Raw genomic sequence first — 21769 nt, forward strand, 5'->3', positions numbered from 1 at the left:
TGAAACCTTGCACATGCAAAGAAGGACCATTACTATAAAAATCTGTATAAATTTATTTTCTGATTATCAAAAATATCTGCACCACATTTGCATAGATGATATGAAATATATTTTAAGATTGTTTTGAAAACATGGTTCCATAAAAGGAAAATAATTGGGCTCAAATAAATTAGCTTGTGATATCCTGTTAATTTTTTTTTTTGACTAACTAGTTGTTCCAATCTCTAAACAGGAAATTGACTTCTATCTAACATAAATAACAGGAACATCTTACAGAACATAATTATAGAAATGAAAAGAGCTGGATAATGTACAGCCATATTACTACAGTATCAATTCAACTGGTAACCAAACAAGTATCCACATAAGATATAGTTCATCTCTTAAATATATACCATAATAAATATTGCAAATATATTATCGCAAATATATAATCTTAGGTTATCAATACATCTTTTTGTCAATTTCTTATGAATCAATTTAGCTGAAATTAAAACAAAGAGATAACGCTGGGAAAATAAAAGTAAATAATTCCGCTTAAATGCAGTGGCAGTTATAACAAATAGTATGTATAGAACATGAAAATCTGTTCGAAAAATGAGAAAAAAAATGTTCACAGATATGTATTCCACAGGGATTGTGGAAATAATTGTAGGAATCCCTTTACGCTGCTCAAACAGATCAAAGATCCTGATAGTGTGGCGGGTTCCTTTAAGACTTTGTCTGATGTTACTTCCTGCCCTGAATCATTAGTCCATCACATTTTCACTCCGATCCTCCGAACAGCAAAAGGTGAAATCCCAGAATCCTAGAAAAGGAGTCTGTCATCTCAGAATTTAATTAAAGTCAACATTCAGAACCCAACTCTGTTTCACTTCCACCTTCTGTCCATCTGACACTTCCAGACTATAATCCAGAACTCAACCACAGGGTCATCTCAGAGCCTCCTCTTCCTCAGAAGAAAGTGGCAGGTAAAGCTAACAGGTGGGGTGCCCAGTGTCAGTTGGCAAACTGTCTGTAGAAGGCCACTTTGACCCTCTCTATCTGGTGACACAGCTTGATGGCTGGACCCAGCTTCAGGTCCATACAGTCCTGCACTGTTGGCAGGGTCAGCAGCAGTAAGGCTTGGCCGTCTATGTCCTGGAGAACCACATAGAAACACAGAGAACGAAAGAGGGAGGACAGATTGAGAGTGAGAGTTAGAGTAACAGGGAAGTAGAATATGTGTGTAGAGATAACACGATTTTGAATGGGTGTGAATGGTCGGGCCCTACTAGGACAGAAAAACAAACGTGTGTTTACCTGCTCATGGAAGATCTTGGCGAGGGAGGCACAGTCAGTGGAGGTGATGAAGCTCACCACCTCGTCCACGCTCCACTCCAGAGGGTTCCTCTCCAGAACCAGCTGGCTCTCCTCCTCGCTGCACTCCACCTGAAACAACAAGCCCCACAGCATCACCGCGCGTGTGTGAAGAAACGGGTTTGGCTTTTTCCTCAGTGAGCATAAGACTTCTTGATATGTGTGTGTGTCTGGTCTCCATACCTGCATGTCCTGTCTCTTGGGGGGCTGGTACTTGGCCTGGCTGTAGGACAGCGAGCGAGTGCTTCTTCTCCTGCCCTCAGGGCCGTCTGGTTTGCCCGAGGATGCGGCCGTGTGAGTGGCCCGGCGTAGCGTAGCGGCACGCCTCGGACGGCTGCTCGCCACCTCCACGGAGGACGTGTCGGTGTGGTCCTCGCGCGGTTCCGAGCTGGTGCCTTCCTCGCTGCCTGACTGCATCTCCATGTCCTCGTCATCATCATCCTCATCGCTATCCTGTATGGATCAAGTGTGGTGAGCAAGGGAGAGGTGGGAATGAGAAGCACAACCGGAGATCGAGAGGAATGAAGAGAGTGAGGCAGGGAGAGCGTGAGAGAAACAGAAAAAAGTCAAAGTGGGAAGCACAGACAGCGGAAAAAGAGAGAGAGAGAGACTTGAAGAGAGCAGGATGTGTAGAGTTGGAGACTAGGAGGCGGCGTCGTACCAGGGGTGAGCCTGCAGGCTGGTAGTCCACTGCAGACGAGCGTCGCTTCTTCTGGACAAATATGGATTTCCTCTTCTTCCTGCGGCGCGCCGGCTTGGCCATGTCTTCCTCCATGGAGAACGCTCCTCCGCATGGCTTGGTCGGCTTCTTCTTCTTCCCATAATAATACGCTGAGGATGGCAACACACAACCGATCACACACTCCACCATCTCAGAGACTCTCAGAAACACTTCCAAGCTCTTTTTTTATTTGCCTGTTTCGTTTTATAGGCACTCTCCGCATTTGGAATTTGCTTTCCCCCACACACACAACTACAGAAAAACATTTGGTCCTTACTGTATTTGGTCTTGGTCTGTACGAAGCAGTTCTCTGGACACTTGTCTGTGACGAGGACTGTGCTGAACAGGTTTGGGCAGCACTGGAGCTTCAAACACACTTTACGACAAAATTCTGGAATCTGCTCTGCCAGACGCACGATACGGATGGAGGAGCGATACGTCTTCCCCTTGTATCTGAGGAGGAGAGGAAAAAGAGGAGAGGATAGAGGAGAAGAAAAAATGATAGAGTTCTTTGGAAAGTTTAACATCCCGTGTAAAAGACTATATCTACGCACAGGATGTTTCTTCTCGGTCACTGAATCTGAACTTCCCTCTGCTCACAGAAAGCATGTGGCCTATCCAGGTCTATATGTTTACTAGGTCTGCTTACTTGGCCTTGAGGGTCTCCTCATGGCAGTCCCAGTGCTGGTCCTCCACCTGCTGCAGCTCCCTCAGGACACGCCCAGGCTTGTAGGCCGCGTTGATCAGCATGCCCAGCACCTAGGTCGGGAAAGAGCACTTCCGGGGTCAGAGACGAGGCACTTCCTGCTTGATATACTGGTATATGACCCAGACACAATAGTGTGATGGACGACTAGTTTGTCCACTGAATGCATTGTAAAATACTGTTTGTTGAAAGACAATTATCTGTGAAAACTGATGAGACCAAACAATAAAATGACAGACATTTTGATGAATTACTTTAATCTCCCCCTCTCTCCCTCCCCATCCCACTCACCCCCTCCTATTGTCCTTCTCCCAACAGAAAATGAAAGAATTGGGATCAGAAGTCAGCATGCTTCCACAGTTACATGCAGGCACACGCACACACACATAATCAGAAAAACAGCATGTATTTCTACAGAGGCTTTGTGTGTGTGTGTGTGTCTGTGTAAACAGGCATGATTGACAGCTCCACACATTAAAATAAGCTGCTGCTGGCAGTCTGCAGGTGGTTAACAAGATGTCTCAGTCTCTCCTTTTCTCTCCATCTCTCCGCCTCTCCCCCTACCCTTCTGTGGATCCCTCTTCTTTCTGTCTCTCCGGCACTGATTAGGCATGTGCCTCTCTCTTCCCCCCTGGGTAGAATGCTCTACCTGTCCCTGCCCCCCTGGGTAGAATGTTCTACCTCTCTCTGCCCCCCTGGGTAGAATGATCTCTCTCTAACTTCCAGACATTCTGCCTTTTTTCTGCCTCTGTGGGTGGGGGTCTGGCTCTACCTCACTGATGTGATGTCCGGGTTCTGATCAGGCATATGTTAAGGTACCTCTTTCAGGACCAGCGTGCATTTCCCTGGCCCTACGGCTTGAGGCAGCTCGGCGATGCGGCCCTTGTTAAGGTAAGGGCCGGAGAAACAGCGGTGGTTCACAAAGATACGCGAGCAGCAGTACCTTCCATTGGCTGAGCCTGGAGAGGAGAAACAATGCATCATGGGACATCAAACCAGTGATAGACAGGTACAAATTGTCCACACAACACTGTGGACGGCTTGTAGCACTACAAATTAGAGTCAAACTGGAGTCTACAAAAAGTAGAGGCAGAATGCACTAACAATATCAACCATCCCTTAGACTCAAGAAAAGAACAACAGGAATGGCAAGAATCAGAACCAAAATAGAATTATTATTTATTAACCAAAAGTACTTGCGCTAAATGATAAGCATGAGACCCTGGCACAGCAGAGGATGGCCCTCCACCCTCAACCCACCCTTGCAGACACGGGGCACTTGTAATTGTGCAGCTCTGGGTGAATAATTACGGGGCTGTTGAATATGCATGTGCAAGTGGGTGTTTTCTTTTAAAGGATCTTCGAAGGAGGAGCAAGGGTCTCATGAAAACAATACTGCCGCACTACCCCCTCTCTACACACACCACCCCCTCTCTACACACACCGCACAAACACACACTTAACAATGCCCGTCTACACTGCTCCCAAGATAACATGTGCAGTTCGTCTGCTCCCATTGGCCAGGAGCCTCCAGGAGCCCAGGGACATGCTGTGCAGAGGGGATCTCTGATTGTGAAGTGTTACAGGCTGACACATGTTGTTTGTTAATGTTTAAACACCCCCCATAACAGGGGTGGATGATGAACTGGGTCCATACACATTCACACACACATTTAGTATATAAGCACACATTTAGTATATACAGACACAAACCCAAACGCGCACACACACACACACAGATAACTTCTGATGCAGTGTGCTGGCTGAGTCTATCACTGTTATCATCATCATCATCATCATCATCGTCCTCCTCTTCCATTATCATTAATAACTGTAATTAAATAATCTTTCATTTGGACCAGGAGGCTCAATTACCTGTATCCATGGCAACTGGCTGGCAGAGATTGAGAGGGATGGTCTCCACAGGCTGGGGCGGGGTAAACCTGCAAACCAGCAATTGACCAATCAAATCATCCAATAGCAGTGATTGACCAATAATCCAAACAATCAATACCAGCAATTAACTGCATATATTTATGTCTTCAGATTTATCTTTGTCTGGTTTCCATAGCTGTTCCTAAGACTGTCAAACTCCAGTGAAATGGTAAGGTTAGATATTGATGAAAGCCCTTCATAGAGAAATGAAATGGTATTAAAGGTTAGCTGGGAGGGTTGACAAAGAATTGCTGAAAGTCTCATATTTCTCCTGCTCAGAACAGCCATTTCCTCTTCCTCCAGGCTGCATTTGCCAGCCGCTAGTGCAACATGTCATTTGTCAACAAAATCAATCAGGGCTCTGAGGAGGCAATTTAACGATGAACAACTATACAGTGTGTGTGTGTGTGTGTGTGTGTGTGTGTGTGTGTGTGTGTGTGAGAGAGAGATAGATAGATAGATAAAAAAAATAACGAAAAAGGAAAAGACAGAAATAGGGAGAGAAAGAGAGAAATTGTGTCCTGGAGGCTTTTGGATGAAATCCACTTCTGAGTCTCCACCTTGGGTGTTTGCTGAGTAAAGAATAGAGATTGTGTGGGGCAGGAAATGGGTAGGCATCGATTTAGTTCTGAGCCAGGGCAGAGCTTCAGAGAGGTTTAGGCCACATGGTTTAAACAGGTTCTAGAAGATGAGAGCTCTGGAGTTCTTGAAGAGATGACTTACTGCTTCTCCGGCTGGACCACTGCTATCTTCTTGTGCTTCTGGCCTGACACAAACACAAAATGACAGGGTAAGCTCAAACCGTCCAAAGCATTATCATTTCACTCAAACACAGGCAGGCCAGCTTTATATTGTATCTATGTGTATGTGTGTGTATGTGTATCTAACTGTCTAACTGTGTGTGTGTGTGTGTGCAGGGTAATACATACAGACAGGTTTGAGTGGAGAGGTCAGGGGATAACCGTTGGCCTCGCACCACCCTACAGGGAAAATGTCCATGGACTCCACATCCACCAGCCTCTCTTCCAGGGGCTGTTGCAGACCTGCACACAGAGGACCCAACTGAGCACACTGGATACACCACATCCCTTCAAATCCACGCTAGAAGAGGATGCGTGTGGATAGTATTCTGTTGGTTTTCGCACACACACACACACACACACACACACACACTTCTTACCCTCCAATCTGAGCCACAGCAGGCGGCCCTTGGCTTGTGTGATCTGAGCCACACACACTTCCTCCGGCCTGTGAGGATTCACAGCCTCCAGCCACACGTCCTTGGAGAAGCCTCTGCTCTTCCACGTCTACACGCACACGGCAAAATATGAAAGAACTAAATATACCCATTCACCTGAGAGAAGTGTATTTCTAACAGTATGAATAAAGTGTGTGGTGTCCATTGTGCAGGACAACACGCTTACTACAAAGGGACAGGAAATAAAAGAGGAAGAGATGTAAGAAAGGAGAGAGAGGAAAGAAGAGGAAGAGCGGTCTCACGTCAGGGAAGCAGCTGTCAGGAGCAGCCTCTGCCCCACTGTGCTTCAGGTAGTCCGCCCAATCAAAGTCCTGGCTGGGGTAGGCCCGCGGCCGCTCTAGACCAACCCCGTTCTTCATACACCACTGGACGGGCAGGATACCTGGCGAATCAACATGGCACACCTGGGACAGGGGTGTGGCCTCGGGGGTTAGGTCATCTACTGTCACCTGGAAGTAGTGCTCATCGTATACCTACAGAAAGGGATGGCAGACCAAAGAATTTGCAGGGTTCCATTCTCATCCGTTGTGAACACACAGCATGCATAGTCCCAGTCATCAGTAGGGATGGGGCAGGATATGGTGTGGTGAGGCTGAGTGGAGTTTGAGCTGGTCTGATGCCAGAGTACTCCCTCACTCACCCGCGTGACAGACACGGGGCAAATGTGGAGCGGTTCCCATGGTGACACCATCTCCAGTTTCATGCCGGTCTTGAAGGAGTGTTTGGACACATCGACATGGTCCTGAAACAACCAAGGCACAATGTTACACGCACAAATGCACACACACACTTGTTACAGTTTTAAAATACACTAATATACGTTTTCTACTTGGGAATAACCCTACACAACATATTTTCCATAGATAACAGCAGGCAACGCTTATCTAACCTACACTGCCATAAACCACATTGGGGCAGTAAACCGCATACATCCTGATAAGGCGGTTATCTTCCAGCGATGATGAAGTCAGAGTCTGGTTAAATTATGAAGTGGACTCCATATAGACCAAATAGCCTCATTGTTCAGTGGAAAAAGTTGTGGCAGGGAGGGGGAGGGGGGGTCTCACCTTGAACACCTCCAGTGGTAAAGGTCTGCTCTCAGCCTCGGCTCGCGCTGCTTCCAGAGCCTGCTGCCACTCGGGGGCGCTCTTCAGAACACGCAGCTCTGAGGAGACACAGTCGAGTCAGACACACACACACCTCATCAAGTCGATGACATGCAGACTTTAGTTCCATCCAAGATGAGTTCTCCATTTTCAGCTTTCAATGGACAGGAAACGCCTTCATCTTTCAGCAACACAAGCTCTACGTAGCACACACTTTCATACACCCAAACACAACACAAAAACAAACAGCTTACGATGACAAAGAGAACTCCCACTCAAGTATTGACCACCTGCTAGCACAAAAATTATGCTAATTCTTTCAGATGACTCATGTTTTGGTCACCATTCGGTTTTCAAAAAAATACTGTAAAATATTATACCTGGCAGGCAACTGCAAAATCAGAAATACATGCCTATGACGTATAAGCTACATGTGACCTGGATGGCTTCACACCATACAAGGAAACACATCTCTAGAGAAATACGGGAGTGAATAGGAGCCGTTCCATTCACAGCTGCACTTACAGGATCAGCCAGTTTGCAGGGAGAGGGCTGAGGGGGGAGGGAGAGCTGGGAACTGTGTTTAGAGGGGGGGTTGATAATGCTCATTATAGTAGCACTATAGCTCTCTTTCAGAACTACAATCCCCAGGCACTATCATGGTGCTGGACTGAAGGTCTCACCGGCTGGAGGCTGCATGGAGAGACTGTTTTCCTGGGCCCAGCCTAGTGGGCGAAGCCGCACGTCCAGGTAGAACAGCCAAGGGCTGTGGGAGTCGTCGTCGAGACCGACGTAGCGCAGATGAAGCCTCCCACCGATGTTCTGGGTGACGCGCACCGCCCAGTAGAGGGAGGGGTCCGTGAGGTCACAGAGCTCCATCACTGAGCCCTCCACGATCAGATCCACTGTGTTCTTACCTCTCAGGGGCTGAGATACACACAGAGAGAGAGAGAGAGAGAGAGAGAGAGAGAGAGAGAGAGAGAGATAGATGGAGCAGAAAGAGAGAGAGAGCAGAAAAAGAAAGCAGAGTGAGAACATGAGGCGTGAGAGAGAGAAAGAAGGAAACAGAGATACTGCTGTTTATACAAACCTGCGTGGCTTGTTGCGTATAAGATAACCCAACCTAGAGATTTAAATATGTCAGATTGTTTAACCAGAGTTCAATCACATGTATACACAGTCACACTCCCTCTTTCACATGTGCACGTGATCCCAATGCTCACCCCCTCTAACAGGTTAGCTGGGGCCGTCCTTGAGCCAGTCAGATCCTGGATGAGGAAGTCTGTCCAGTCGCTGTACTTATCCTTGATGGCTGGATAAGAAAGAGAGAGAAAGAGAGAGAAAGAGATAAATGAGATGTCGGTAGTAGACAATAATGAAAAAAACAACAAACAAGTTTTAACATTACAAATGTTGGAAGGAATGATTCATTTTGAGCACTGAGCACTAAGCGTGCACACACACACGCACGCACACACACGCACACACACACACACAGGTGTTCTGTAGTGCCATCTTCAGACTCATTCAAACTGCCAGGTCCCTTTTCATTTGCCTAGGACATGTTTGTTTATTCCACTTCCTGTTTCCCACAGTGCAGCAGCGATGTATAATTCATGCTGAGTTATTATGGGGTTTGATTTTGCTTTGATTTCACGCTGACTACCTATAGATACACACGCACCAACCGCGGAACAAAGAAATGTTGCAATTAAGTATTTTCCAGTGACAGCTTGGCAGGGCTTTTTCAAAACAAAATTTGAACACAAAGGGATCCAGGTGACTGTTTGAGCTAGTCCTAGCACAAATACAAGTGACCTATATTCCACCTATGAGAGTACACTGCTATGCTAGCAAACCATGTGTGTCATACATGGTAAGCATGGAAAGTGACTGTGCTCTCTGTGTTGCCAACATCTTGCTTAAATACATGGAATGCATCAACTACTACAGATAACTGAACCTCGTAAGTTATCTGATGTTTAGCTGGCTGAGAGATTTCCACTGGAACTTTCCAACTAATACTTTTAATATGTACACATGCCTGGTAACATTTTCCGCAAAAGGTGAAAATACTTATTTGAACAGCAAAGGTCTCTCTTATTTATGGTGTTTTTTTCCTGTCAGGTGATTTTCTCTGCTCACCAGTGGCACGCACTCGCATGTGGATAAACACATTCAGTACACAAGAGCAGTCCTGTTGATCTCATCCTAGCAGTCTCGACTGTTGAGTAGTGAACCGAAATAGATCTGTACTATTCTTACAGATCCTGACTAGATTAGCCATCAAGCCACCTAGAATAGCATATAGAGCAGGGCAGAATGCAGGCCTTGTACTGCTTCTAAACCTCTCTCTCTCTCTCTGTCTGTCTGTCTGTCTGTCTCTCTCTCTCTCTCTCTCTCTCTCTCTCTCTCTCTCTCTCTCTCTCTCTCTCTCTCTCTCTCTCTCTCTCTCTCGCTCTCTCGCTCTCTCTAAGAGCCCAGTCTGGTGTTACAGTTCAAAACAATCTCTGTCTGGGCTGAAGGCAAAAGTCTGACTTTCGCATTTACAATCCCTCCATAATTAACCTGGAGGACAGCCTCAACCCTCCCCTCCCCCACCACCACCCACAGTCCAACATGCAAAAAAAAAGGGGCAGGGATCCTGTCTATTTGCGTATCCTGCAAGAGTCCATTGTGTAAACTGTGCTGTCTGAGTGGGATGCTTGCTCATTAAACGATCATTCTCTGTCTTACTATCTCTGGGTGGTTGTGGGCTTGGAACACAGCAGTACAACAGATTATAATCAAGGCTAATGGGAGCAAATTAGGTTTCATTCTCTCAGCTCATATCGAGTCATTATTTCACTTGCTTGGTGCAACCGTGAGACGTCTTGCTCCAGGGTCTAGTTTGTAAAGAACAATCCATTCAAACCAAAAGCTTCAGAAAGGGCTCGTATTTCAACAGTCAATAAGCATCTATAAAATAATTGCATTGACACGCACACTCACGTCAACTGAATGCTTATTCAGTTTGAGTGTTATTGCTACAGTAGCCTATATACACACACACACACACAACACACCTCTGCACTGTCATAGATCAAATCTGGTGGGGCTATTTTATGAGCAGGAAATGTGATGATGTTAACTATTAACGATTTTATGGCTGTGTTCATGAGGAGACAGGGAAAAATTATAGGTGCATGAAATATGAATTACCCTAGCGCAGTGTTAGAGATAAGTGGTGTGAATTTACTGTCCCTGGAGAGAAAAAAAATGCCTGGGGGATTGTGTGTGTGTGTGTGCATCCAGAATGTGGGTGGGGATTTCCAAATGAGTGCTACGATAATAACGTGTGTGTAAATGTTGTAAAGTGAAAGTAAAATTCTGATAAAAAAATGCCAACTTTAAGAGAAGTTGAATCTGCTCTAGTAGGCATTTCAAATGAAATATGACCCCAAACATCCCTCCTCCCTCACATACACAAATGTAGAAACTTCCCAGGGCTTTTGTAAATTCAGTGGTGAGGACAGGGAGGCGGGGTCATTTGGGTATCAAATCAGTTCTCTTCTGCTGTCATTGAACCTTGCTAGGTTTGTCCTTCCTGACTACTCACCATTTACTCTTTCAATGTGAGGGACAAGGGATAGTCGACAACATATGTACACATACTGCCACTCCTACACCCACACTCTCTTTCTCTCACACACACACACACACACACACACACACACACACACACACACACACACACACACACACCTCTACCAGCTTCATGTCTAGCCGGGGTTATCAGTAAGGAGTTTGGTGAATTCATTATGCAAATGAGCCGCTATAGTTGTGAGACAGGTCCTACTTATCACATGACCTCAACTTGTGATTCCCTCGAAGCTCTTGACACATGCATGTTGTTACTTTGCAATGTCGCTAGTAAATATAGACCATTCTGATCATCAAGATACTGTTAAAACCAAGCACTTCTCATTATTATAATTTGTTCATGTAATGCACACACACACACTCAGTATCAGTATGTGCAATGTAAAGGCATATCTAGAGCTGAGGCCTTAGTCTGGGATTTACCCTACTGTATCTACCAAAATGTTATATTATTACCAATAACCCAGCTAATCAATACCCATGTGTACAGCATGACCAGGGTGTATTTGTGTATATGTTAGTGTGTGAAAGTTCATGTCAGTAAGACATGTGGACATCTAAATGTCTAAACAATCCCACGAGAGAAGGGAGATATGAGAAGATAAGGAAACATGGAGGAGCATGCAGAGGGAGGCAGAGGAGTCAACTCTGAGGTAACTTCCTGTTAACAGGCGGACAGACAGGAAGGGGAGGAGCAAGAGAAGGCTGAGAAACAGGAAGCACACATGCGTCTCAGAGGCAGTGTTAGCAGTACGTTGCTCCACGTGAACCACTGGCCAATCAGGCAAGGCAGGTTTAGTTAGTCAGAGAGTCTGATAGGTAAGCTTACCTTTTCTTAGGTAAACGTTATCTGAGAAACAAAAAGAAAGAGGTGTAACTGTAATGAAGAAATACACACACACACACACAATGACAAACGCTGTCTCTCTTTCTCAACACACAAACCGGCATAGTTATGCAACCACACACGCACACAATGTGATACAAGAGCCTTGAAAAGTAGCCATGGAAGGAAACGCAGTGTAATTGGAACTGTGATCTGCATACAGTATAAGAAAGTGAGGGATCATCACAGCTTGCTTTTTCCTAGCAACCTCATGCCACATAGTGATCTTTCCAAAGCACGTACATACATCCATGTAAAGCGCCCTATCGAGCCGACTCAATCCTCTGTTTTTATCTCGCCCCACAGACTGTCAACTCTTCCTGTAATCATCTATAGTCCAGTACTTCCATGTTCATGCTCAAGGTCTGAGGCTCAGTGATTCATGTGTGGATGGTGAAGACACACCTGTCACAAACTAACAGACTACGGTAGTTCTAATTATATTATGAGTCCAACTAGTAGTTATATTTCCTGTAATTGATACTGCTGTATCTGATCCCAGCATAACGTGCTGGGGTACTTGTGTGCATAGTAATGCGGGTGCTTATGAAATATAGATTACATTTACTTTGGACAAGCCTTGAACACTAAGGGGTGAGGGAGGCAGACATGTTGGACACAGATCTCTGAACCTTGAGCAAAGAGTGGAGCCACTGCTATTTACCATGTCTAATATGACGTGTGTTATTGAATTAAGTGTGTGTGTGTGTGTGTATGTATGTTTGAGTAAGTAATAGAGAAACATAAGCTAAATAAACAGCTTTTCTCTGACTTGCATGTTGTTCCCCCTCCACTGTCACCTCAGTGCAGTGTTAGAGATTCCAGCTGATATGGCTGTGAGTGCATGTTCTGTTTGACTGTGGTAAAAGGTCTTCTCCGTCAGTCATGACCTCACATAGTTTCTTTCATCTTTATTATGGTGTCCCACCACAACAGAGATATAGCCATTATAGTAACAGAGACATTATAACTGCAACTAGATCTTAATGAATCCAATTAAGACTATGACCAATTGGGTGATTATCTATTACTGATCATTCATTACTGAAAATGTTGATTAAAATGTAACCATTGCATGTAAGTGAACAGCAAGTGAAGCGTTTTGTGTAGATGTTCAGTCATGGCTGAAATATGAAAGTATGTGGAAGGTGTGAGTGTGTGTGAAATGGTGTGTATATTATGGTGTTTTTGTGTTACAGTGTATGTATTATGGTGTGTGTGTTACAGTGTGTGTATCATGGTGTGTGCATTATGGTGCATGTGTGTGTTATGATGTGTGTTAGGCAGAGTGCAAATTATACAAAGACAATCGAGGGGTCAACTTCTTCTCCAGGGCGTGTATCGACCCCCCCGACCTGTTGCTTTTACGTCTTTTGGGGGGGTCCAAATCTTAATTATGGGGGTCAGACCCCCCCCAAACCCCCCCCCGTAATTCGCACCCTGGTGTTAGGGGGTGTTTGTGTGTGTTATGGCGCAGCTGTTAAGCTGTACGTCCTCCTGTGTGTGTCATGGTGTGTGTGTGTTAGGGCAAGTGTGTTATAGTTTGTGTGTGTGTCATAGTGTGTGTGTGTGTGTGTGGGGGGGGGGGGGGTCACTAGCGTGTCTATCAGTTGGTTTACCTCCTGGTGGCATGAGAGTCTTGCTGTTCTGGGCACACCAGCCCACAGGATGGAGCTCTGCGGTCATGACATCACACCAGAAGTCGGCCTTCCGGTCTTCTCCGTAGCCGCTGAAGCGCAGCAGTAGCAGCTGGCCACAGGTGGTGATGATGGTCGCCACCCAGTAGGTGTCTGGGTTGCTCTTATTGGCCACCTCCAGCTTCATCCCTGGCTGAAAGCTGCTCTGTAGGCTGATCTCCACCTGGATGGACCAATCACAGAGAGCTTGGTCACACAGGGGACCGTCCTGTCTGGGGACTTAGAGAAGCTAGTTTGGGATGAGGTAAAACTGATGAAATGAGGATATGCATAACAAATACAGAGAGAGGAGAGGAGCATGTCTGTCTAGTCTGAATGGGCCACATATATTATGTGTTTTGCTACAGGCAACAGCACACACACACACACACATCTAAACCCATTACATAAAACACAGCAGGATGTACAACTCTCAAACACACACACACACACACTCCCACACAGAGGCTGGACTGCCTGTAGCTCTCTTATATAACCCGAGTGATACAGCACATTTGCATTGTTGTAGCAGGAAGTCATGAGTCCATTTGCATTGTTGTTACTTATAAGATGTTGGCCTTTTCCAGTGACACAAGCTGTGTGTATGTGTATGAGACTGTGGCTCAGAAGGAATCACTGTTTCAATTTGTCCAAGCACGGCAGGGTGAGGCAAAAGGAGAGAGAGAGAGAGAAGCTGGAGTGCAATAGCACTCTACAAAATCACTTCTTTTTTAATTAATTTTTTACTGGGGGGAAAAAATCCTGGTCCATGTCTTTGTGATTCAATCCACTTATCTACCACCTCCCTGGGAGTGCATGTCTCCACCAGTGTATTTGGTAATTTGAGAAAAAATTTCAAATAATAAATATGTTTATTCAAGTCACTAAACCTGTTGTCTATCCTTGTATGCAAATCGCTCCTTCATGAGAGCCATGCAGCGTGCTAGAGAGGCTGGGGGTCGCTCACAAGCACAAGCTGTGTCTATTAATGGGCAGTTAAACACAACGTTCCAGCAGAGGAGGTCAGTAAAAGACGTCATAGAAGGCAGGATTCCCGATTCTGGTAAAGAAGACATGTAAACATGCCATCTTTACCACAGAGGAATGAGGAAGTGGACTACTGGCCTTCTTCGTATTTGATTATGTGCATGTACGTTATGAGAGACAGTATAGTAGTCTCTTCTTTGTCTGTGGCTTGGCTTGGCTTGGCAGTGCTGTGATCTTAGAAGCGGGTGTGTGAGCGCGAAGCCTGGGAGCCAGTCTATGTTTAACAGCATTAAGCTCAGGCCTAGTCTGGGCCCTGCTCCCTCAACACACATGGTTAAAGGATTAGTTTAGATGCCACTTATTCCACGACAGTATTCGCAGGAAAACTCTTTTATTGTATTGATATGTAGGGAGAGCCATCTGGCTCTCGTCACTCACGTGTCTGAAGGACGTATGAGGGGCAGCGGTGGCCCCCGTCTCCTCCAAATACTCCTCCCAGTTAAAGTCTCCCTCTTCCTCCATGGAATCTGATTGGAGGAAATCAGTCAGTCATCAAGACCGAGGTCAACCTTTTGTTCGTAGCACCACTTGAAAGATTTTAAGAAAACATTTATAATGGCTGTATTACGAAACTTTGATTATAAAGGAACTGAAATAAGAACAACGCCTTCTTCTTATATCCCAAATTGGGTCACTTGAAAATGTATCTGGTCCTCCGAGCGAATGTTTGTGTGTGCTTGAGTGTGTGTGTGACACATTAGTGGCAATGCCACTAATGTTTCTTCTCAAGGTGAAAATTGTTCAGTTTGCCTGTGGGACACTGATACTTGGAAGGTATAATGTGTCTGCCAGTGCGCGTGAGTGAGTGAGTGTGTGTGTGTGTATGCGTATGTGGTAGTCTCTGGGGATTCTCCCATGTATATCTCAATAGGATTGTCTAGGTTTCTATTCCACAGAAGAGTAGATGGGTTTCTGGTTTACTATGACATCACAACTTCCACTGGTCTAAACAGAACCAACAAAACCTTAAAAACATTGAAGAAAATTTCCCAAGATACGCCAGCATTCTCTTTTTCATCAGCCCAGTTCCTGTTCTGCTTTATCTGTGATTTGAACCGTGTAACTCAACCAATCTGTTGATATGATAACCAGACAAAAGGCTCTGAACAGAAACTAAAACAGACACACATTACCATATATCACAGAGGTAAAACGCCTAGGGGCAAACCCTCACCTGTGTGAACCTCTTCCCCTTTCCCATTGGTTGGACTGTAGGACTTCCCCGTGTTGAGGGCCAATGGCCTGTCCCGTGTTTGGGAGTGCATCCTGGTGACTTTTAGCCTTCAACCTTTGTCCCCTGTCAGTCAGCGGATTCCTGCCCCTTCACTGCATCTCCTTCAGTCCAGGCTGACACAGAGAAGGCGGGGGCAAAACAGTTAGTTAGGCATTTCAAATCAATATCCAACTGAAATCAAACCGTCTGTTAGCCTTAGCTAACATAGTTTGATAAATGTATCTTAGGAAAGTATCTGGAAACACGGATCGACATTTGATTCAACTCAACCTTTAGTAACTCATTCTCGTTTTGCTTGCCTCTTTGTTTCCAAAGCATGCATGGATATCAGCAGCATTGTGGGGCTTCTGCCATGCTTGTCTCCGCCCCCACAATGACTCACTCTTCTACTTACCCCCCCCCCCCCCCCTTTCATCAGCCCAGCAATTAACATTGACTCAAAGAACAGACACTCACGGATGGCCTTCAGTCAAATGAAACCACAACAACTCAGTCTGCATAAACAGCTTTCAGCTGACAGTTAAAGTATTAGCCTATAAAACTCACATATCTCTTAGCTGGAGCTCAAGGCTGAATTCTAGTGTGGCGTCACACCCCTGTGTGTGGAGTCTGAATGAGGATTGTATTTACTTTACTGTAAATACTTCATTAGTGGTATGGCTGTGTGCTTGCACTATCTACATGGGTAGTTGCTTCATCTGCCAAAGTGAATGCCCCCCCCCCCCCTCCCTCTCACACAGTGACCCAAACACACATCCATTGCGTAAACAACAAGCTGAGCTAATTTGACTCACATGACACTGTCCTCTACCCCCAGCCCCTTCACTCTGCCTACACACAGAACAAGGGTCCAGGAACAGTCCACTTATTCTGTTTCTAGACAACTTCTAGACACTCCACATATTTCTTAACTAGATGAATCCCAACACACTCGTGCAGTCTTTATCAGACATAATTAAATACTTTTTAAGATTCTCCTGTTGATAGGGCAACATCTTCTTTTCTAAATTTACACATGTTGTAACATAATCTAGTGCTAGTTAACACTTTAACAACCATTTGCTAATTTAACAATTTGACACCTTTTGAATTCAAAGACTTCATCAAACAGAAGTTTCCAACAAACTTCTAAAAATACTTACAATATACTGAATATAATGATAATGAAAAAGTGTGAGTGTGTGTGGGCGTGTGTGAACTTAGTGTAATTATGTGTTCATTAAAGTGACATACCCATATAGTATGTATATGGCCTTTGATGTATTTTCAAACAAAATGCAGAGATAACCATTGGAGCCTACTAGTGCGACACTGTGATGGAAACAAGGTTGTTTCCTAAGGACTATAGGATCTTGCTAATCAAAATGTTAAGATCGTTTTGGTTAGTAGAAACCCTTATCAGTAAAATATAGTTCTGGCTTGTTTGATTATATCATTCTACATGAAACCAATGAGATCAAACACTGTTGTCCAAGGGTATTCCCTTGGTGACAATGATGGTGATTCATTCCTCCCTTCATTCTGGAAAACTGTTTGCTACATCTGGAACTGAAAATTGTCCAGTCAGAAATGATATCTGTAACATCTCCTCAATAATATTTTTTCTCAGCCCCAATATTTCCTAAAATGGAATAAAACAACAATGTTTCAATGACAGCAGGGACTTGGGTTTTGAACATCCCTGTCCACTGCAGACATCAGAGCATCCCAGATTGAATTTGGAGGATTATCCCAATCTGGGAGTTAATCTGAGGCACAGGTCCGCTGGCCCTGGGCCCATCAGTCTCAGATTGAGCAGAGCTGTATCTATTGATTAGCACTGGTAACCCATGGATACCCCATGCTGGTTTTTGCGTTTCTGTAAACCCCAAACATGTACCAAGATTTAACAGAGAATTAAGAGATTAACCAATACTATTTGGTCAGCGGGGATACTGTCCTTATCTACTATTAACCACAGTTTTATAGAGACTGTTTGTTCTTAATGCAAATGTCAGAGAACTTAACCTTCTTTTTATTACTTTCGAAAGCAGTCTGAATCATACATGTTTGGTCACTAACTCCCACTTGGTTAGAAACAGTATCTGAAGCATTCTCAGATCAGCTGACTTTGATAAAGGCTATGTGCAAACAACTGACGGGGCAGCCCTGAACACACACAGGCCCAGAAGAGCCTACAGAAGCCACCTCAGGAAGCCCTTATTTCAACATCAGGGAGTTAAAATAAGTTGTCGGGGAAATGTAGAATCCGACTCTTGTGCTCTAGAACACAATAATTTGTCTTTTTAATCTCGATCAGAAAAGGATAGGCCTAATATATCTATAGCATAACTTTATAAACGCCTCCTGTTGTGTGTCCTCGTCTGTATGATAGATCATGACACGGTGCTCTCCTATCTCCGCGGACCTTGTGTTGCCCGTGAAACTGCTGAAGGGTAAAGGCGCCAGCGGTGACCGCGGACAGCGAGGATTAATGTGTAGGCTTCACCGAGGTGTCTCTCGGTGGGTAAACGAATTTGGCAGTCAAAAAAAAAACGGATGCGTGACATGATGCGCTAATGCCGCAAGTGTAGGCTACAAAGAGGAACCACCATGTGTATGCTTTATCAGTCTCAGGCCCTTGTAAATCAGTCTCAGGCCCTTGTAACTAAGGAACATATTAGCCTACGGAACCCTAGAAATGTTATTTCAGTTGAGAAGGTATTCACTATCCGATACGATGTGTTGGCTTCTATGTTAAGACATCGTCAAACGTATCCCTTTAGAGCAAATGGCAACAAGCAGCCCAAACGGTTTATTTATTCATTGCTCATGTAAGAATCATTTTTCAGTCCTAAACATGGCTTTAGTGTCTCTACTCATTATGGTGCTGAATTTAATCCCGGAGAGGAATCCCCGGCAATAATGCAAAGCTAAACCCCGGATTTGCAGACCGCCCGCAAAAAAAATAATAATTAAATGGATACGCGCGGTTTAACCCAATTATCAACTTCACAATACACATTTGGCATTGCCTAATGTCGGACTTGAAAAATGACCTTGCGTAATTACAGTGTCTAATTTAGCCTGTCATAGGCCTATGATGACCAATTAATGTAAAGAAAAACAAAAAACTGTAGCCTACACATAGGCCTGCTGCTTCAAACAATTCTGAAGAACGATCATAGTGGTTCTAGATCTAAACTGCGAATTTTGATAAAGTGAAACAGGAAACGTTGCTACTGCACATAAGAGATAGGCCTGCGGGTGTAGCTGATCGGTCTCTGCCTGTAACGCAGTCTGTCATGACTATTTGGCACTCCACTGATGTACTTTGCACACTCAAAAGTATTGCAGCGGAAAAAAACTCGAACAGGGCTGCTAAACGCTCACTTTAAATTTAATTCAGTAGAGGTGGTTTATGGGTATCAAAAGAAATAAAAACCGACCTCTTATGTCCGATCATTGTATTTTTTCCTCATTCAAAGATTGTATATGCAGTTTTTACACACTATAACCCGCCATGTTGAAAGTGGTTTGACATTTGGCAATGCCCGGTATTTTCCGATGCCTTTGCGCACCTAAGTGTGGAAAAACACATGACACACCTACACGAATAAAATAAAAATAGGAAAATGCTGATCGAATATGTTTAACTTACTCGCATTAGGCAACCAGAAAGAGACTATAGCCTCGTCAAATGTCACCGTTTTGAATGGAAAGCACACAAAAAACTGAGCGGTTGAATTGGGAACATTTAAGAAGGCTAAATGAAATGAGTTTTTCAATACACAAGGTTGGCAATAAAATAGGTTTGTGTAAGCAAATTAATCTTTGAATTATAAAGCAGCTATCAACAATAAAAAACATGACAACGTTATCAAAAGTGCCACGAAGCAACGTTTCGACCGCAAGTGACAGCTATAATTACGCACGTAAAACACTTTGAACAACTTGGCTCATGAATGCACTAGTATTTCTGTTTCTAGAGAAACAGCCTCGGAGCACTTCAAGGTTTTAGCCAGGGAAAAAACTCTCTCGGTGGATATTTCGTCGACAAAACGACGTCGTTGAATTCAGAGACAACGTTATTGCATAAAGAAGCACAAGAATGACACCTGTCCTACCTTAATGACGTTTTTCTGAATGTAATTTGCGAGACCTTTTTCGTTCTGTGGAACCCGAGCGAGAGACGTCTTTCAGCTGCTGCACTCGGCCAAATCCTCGTTCCAATATGGCATCTTTCATCTGCGCATGTCCAAAAATCTTCTGATTATTTTCAAGCCAACTCCTTCATTGACCTTTAGTGCAGTTGCAAAATTTGTTCGAGCCAATTATAAATAGAATGCCAAAGTCCCCACCCCCAACAACTCTCTTCTCTCATGACCGAATAACCATTGTAGCCAGAAAAGCGTCAGACTAAAAATCACAATAGGCTACATCATATTGATGCCAACTATAATCTCTTATTCATGCATAGTGGACTATTCAAAAAACATTGTTTCAAATTAGACGAGGTATACAAGTTGAAACACCTCTTTTCACATGAGAAATTATGAATACTACGTGAAACATTTCAAACAATAATATCAATGCCTATTTCTGACCGATTTACTCCCAGCACGAGCACTTACACACAGTTTTTCTGGGTAGGCTACAAAATAGGCATATTGCATGCGTTCCTACAATAGGTTTATATTGTTACCACGTGCTTTTAACCTTCTCTGCCACTTTTAAATGACCTCGTGAACGCAGCCTAATGTTACAGGTTTGCGCGATGACAGTGCGATGACATTTCTTGTAGGCAACTGGATAGTAGCCTAAGCTTTAACTCTTCAATATATAAATTAAATATACAGATATATTAAGAAAATAATCATATAAAGAAAGTCATACGCGTCACATTAAAGTTGATCCAAATGTTTTTCTTGTATTTTGCCCACATTTTGAATGCTCTAAGCTACCCTATACTTTTAAGAAAAGTAAACACATATAGTCCCTGTCTTGATGACACCCCAGTTCCAGCCAAATAATTAAACGCATGCTGAGGACTTTATTATTATAAAATGTGATCCGTCAAAGGCTGCATAGGTTCCGTCTGTGGTATAGATTGTTCATTATACCACGTCCACATAGGCTACATTGGGATGAAACCCATCTGTTTGATACATTCCTATGATTTTTGTCACTGTAACCTCTAGTCCACAGACATGGCTATAATTGAAAGCTATTCTAACTCCTCGTTGTAAAGTCAACACTATCCTCTAGTGGTAGGATATGGCGAGTGTGAGGATAACTGACTGTGGTCAAGAAAGATTTTTGAACTCTGGACATCAAGACCCCAATGAAACGTATGTGTGTAGGGAGACAAATATTTAGGCAGCATTTAAGAGAAGTTCAAAATAGTCAAAAACAGTCAAAATAGTCAGGCCTTTGTGTTTAGGCCTATGTTACTTGTTTTAGCATACCGTTTACTTGATATGCCAAGTACCTGAATTATTATTAATTTATTAAACATGATTATCATGTCAGAGTCATACCAATGGGCAAGAATGGACAAGACAAATAGGCCTCGTTTAAGGACACTTGAGGCACTTATTCTGATCACAATTTGCCAGTTGACACCATTTAGTCAGCTGGTGGCCTTTTTTTTTTTTTTAAACCTCTCGTTACTGACACTGACTCATATGGATTGCCAATCCTATACTGTGGACTCATCCGCACCCCGGTAAGGCGGATCTTGCGGTGTCATAACCCAGTCCAACCCCAGTAAGGGAGGTATTGGCTTTAACCTGGCTGAGAGGTGCAGAAGTGCTGGTAACAGATGGCTAAAGGCGCGCGGTATTAATCTGCCAAAGAAGAAGCTTTACCAAGCGCACGGGAGATGGGATTATCCCCCACGTGCGACCTATACTGTAGCCTTCTGTGCGCAACTCAGAGGAACGGAGGCATTTTGATATATACCTTGTAATTAAAATAATCTATGTTGAAACAAAGCATGTTTTCCATGGGGCAGTATGGTCTCGGCTTTTAGAACGGCCTGGCAATTAGGCACCGGAACGAACAATCGAGAACCTTCCAAGTAGGCCGCCCTCCAAAACCAAGCTGGGGGTCAGATGGCTGAGCGGTTAGGGAGTCGGGCTTTTAATCATAAGGTTGTTGGTTCGATTCCCGGCAGTGCTAAATGATGTTGTGTCCTTGGGCAAGGCACTTCACCCTA

The 21769-nt window shown here is 44.2% G+C and overlaps 2 protein-coding genes across 3 annotated transcripts in view; both read right to left on the reverse strand.

Annotated features, from left to right (window-relative positions):
- Positions 1-21769, reverse strand: part of itih5 (inter-alpha-trypsin inhibitor heavy chain 5) — a 173415-nt gene that overhangs the window by 131833 nt on the left and 19813 nt on the right. The gene's annotated exons all lie outside the window — the stretch shown is intronic.
- On the reverse strand, positions 25-19813 carry sfmbt2 (Scm like with four mbt domains 2). 2 transcript variants are annotated; one of them, XM_062483065.1, is made up of 21 exons: positions 19677-19813; positions 15511-15683; positions 14715-14803; positions 13233-13473; positions 11557-11577; positions 8309-8397; positions 7769-8012; positions 7047-7144; positions 6620-6721; positions 6222-6452; positions 5902-6028; positions 5651-5764; positions 5445-5487; positions 4662-4729; positions 3606-3745; positions 2730-2839; positions 2358-2533; positions 2021-2190; positions 1543-1812; positions 1303-1431; positions 25-1140 (listed from the first exon to the last, which is right to left on the reverse strand). In XM_062483065.1, exons 2-21 carry the CDS (start codon positions 15599-15601, stop codon positions 1000-1002), a joined length of 2694 nt encoding a protein of 897 aa, XP_062339049.1. In that variant the 5' UTR covers positions 15602-15683; positions 19677-19813; the 3' UTR covers positions 25-999. The 2 variants fall into 2 exon arrangements, with proteins under 2 accessions (XP_062339049.1, XP_062339050.1); XM_062483066.1 differs by lacking the exon at positions 11557-11577.

This window comes from Osmerus eperlanus, chromosome 17 (genome assembly GCF_963692335.1).
Source record: "Osmerus eperlanus chromosome 17, fOsmEpe2.1, whole genome shotgun sequence".
In the NCBI taxonomy this organism is placed as follows: Eukaryota; Metazoa; Chordata; class Actinopteri; order Osmeriformes; family Osmeridae; genus Osmerus; species Osmerus eperlanus.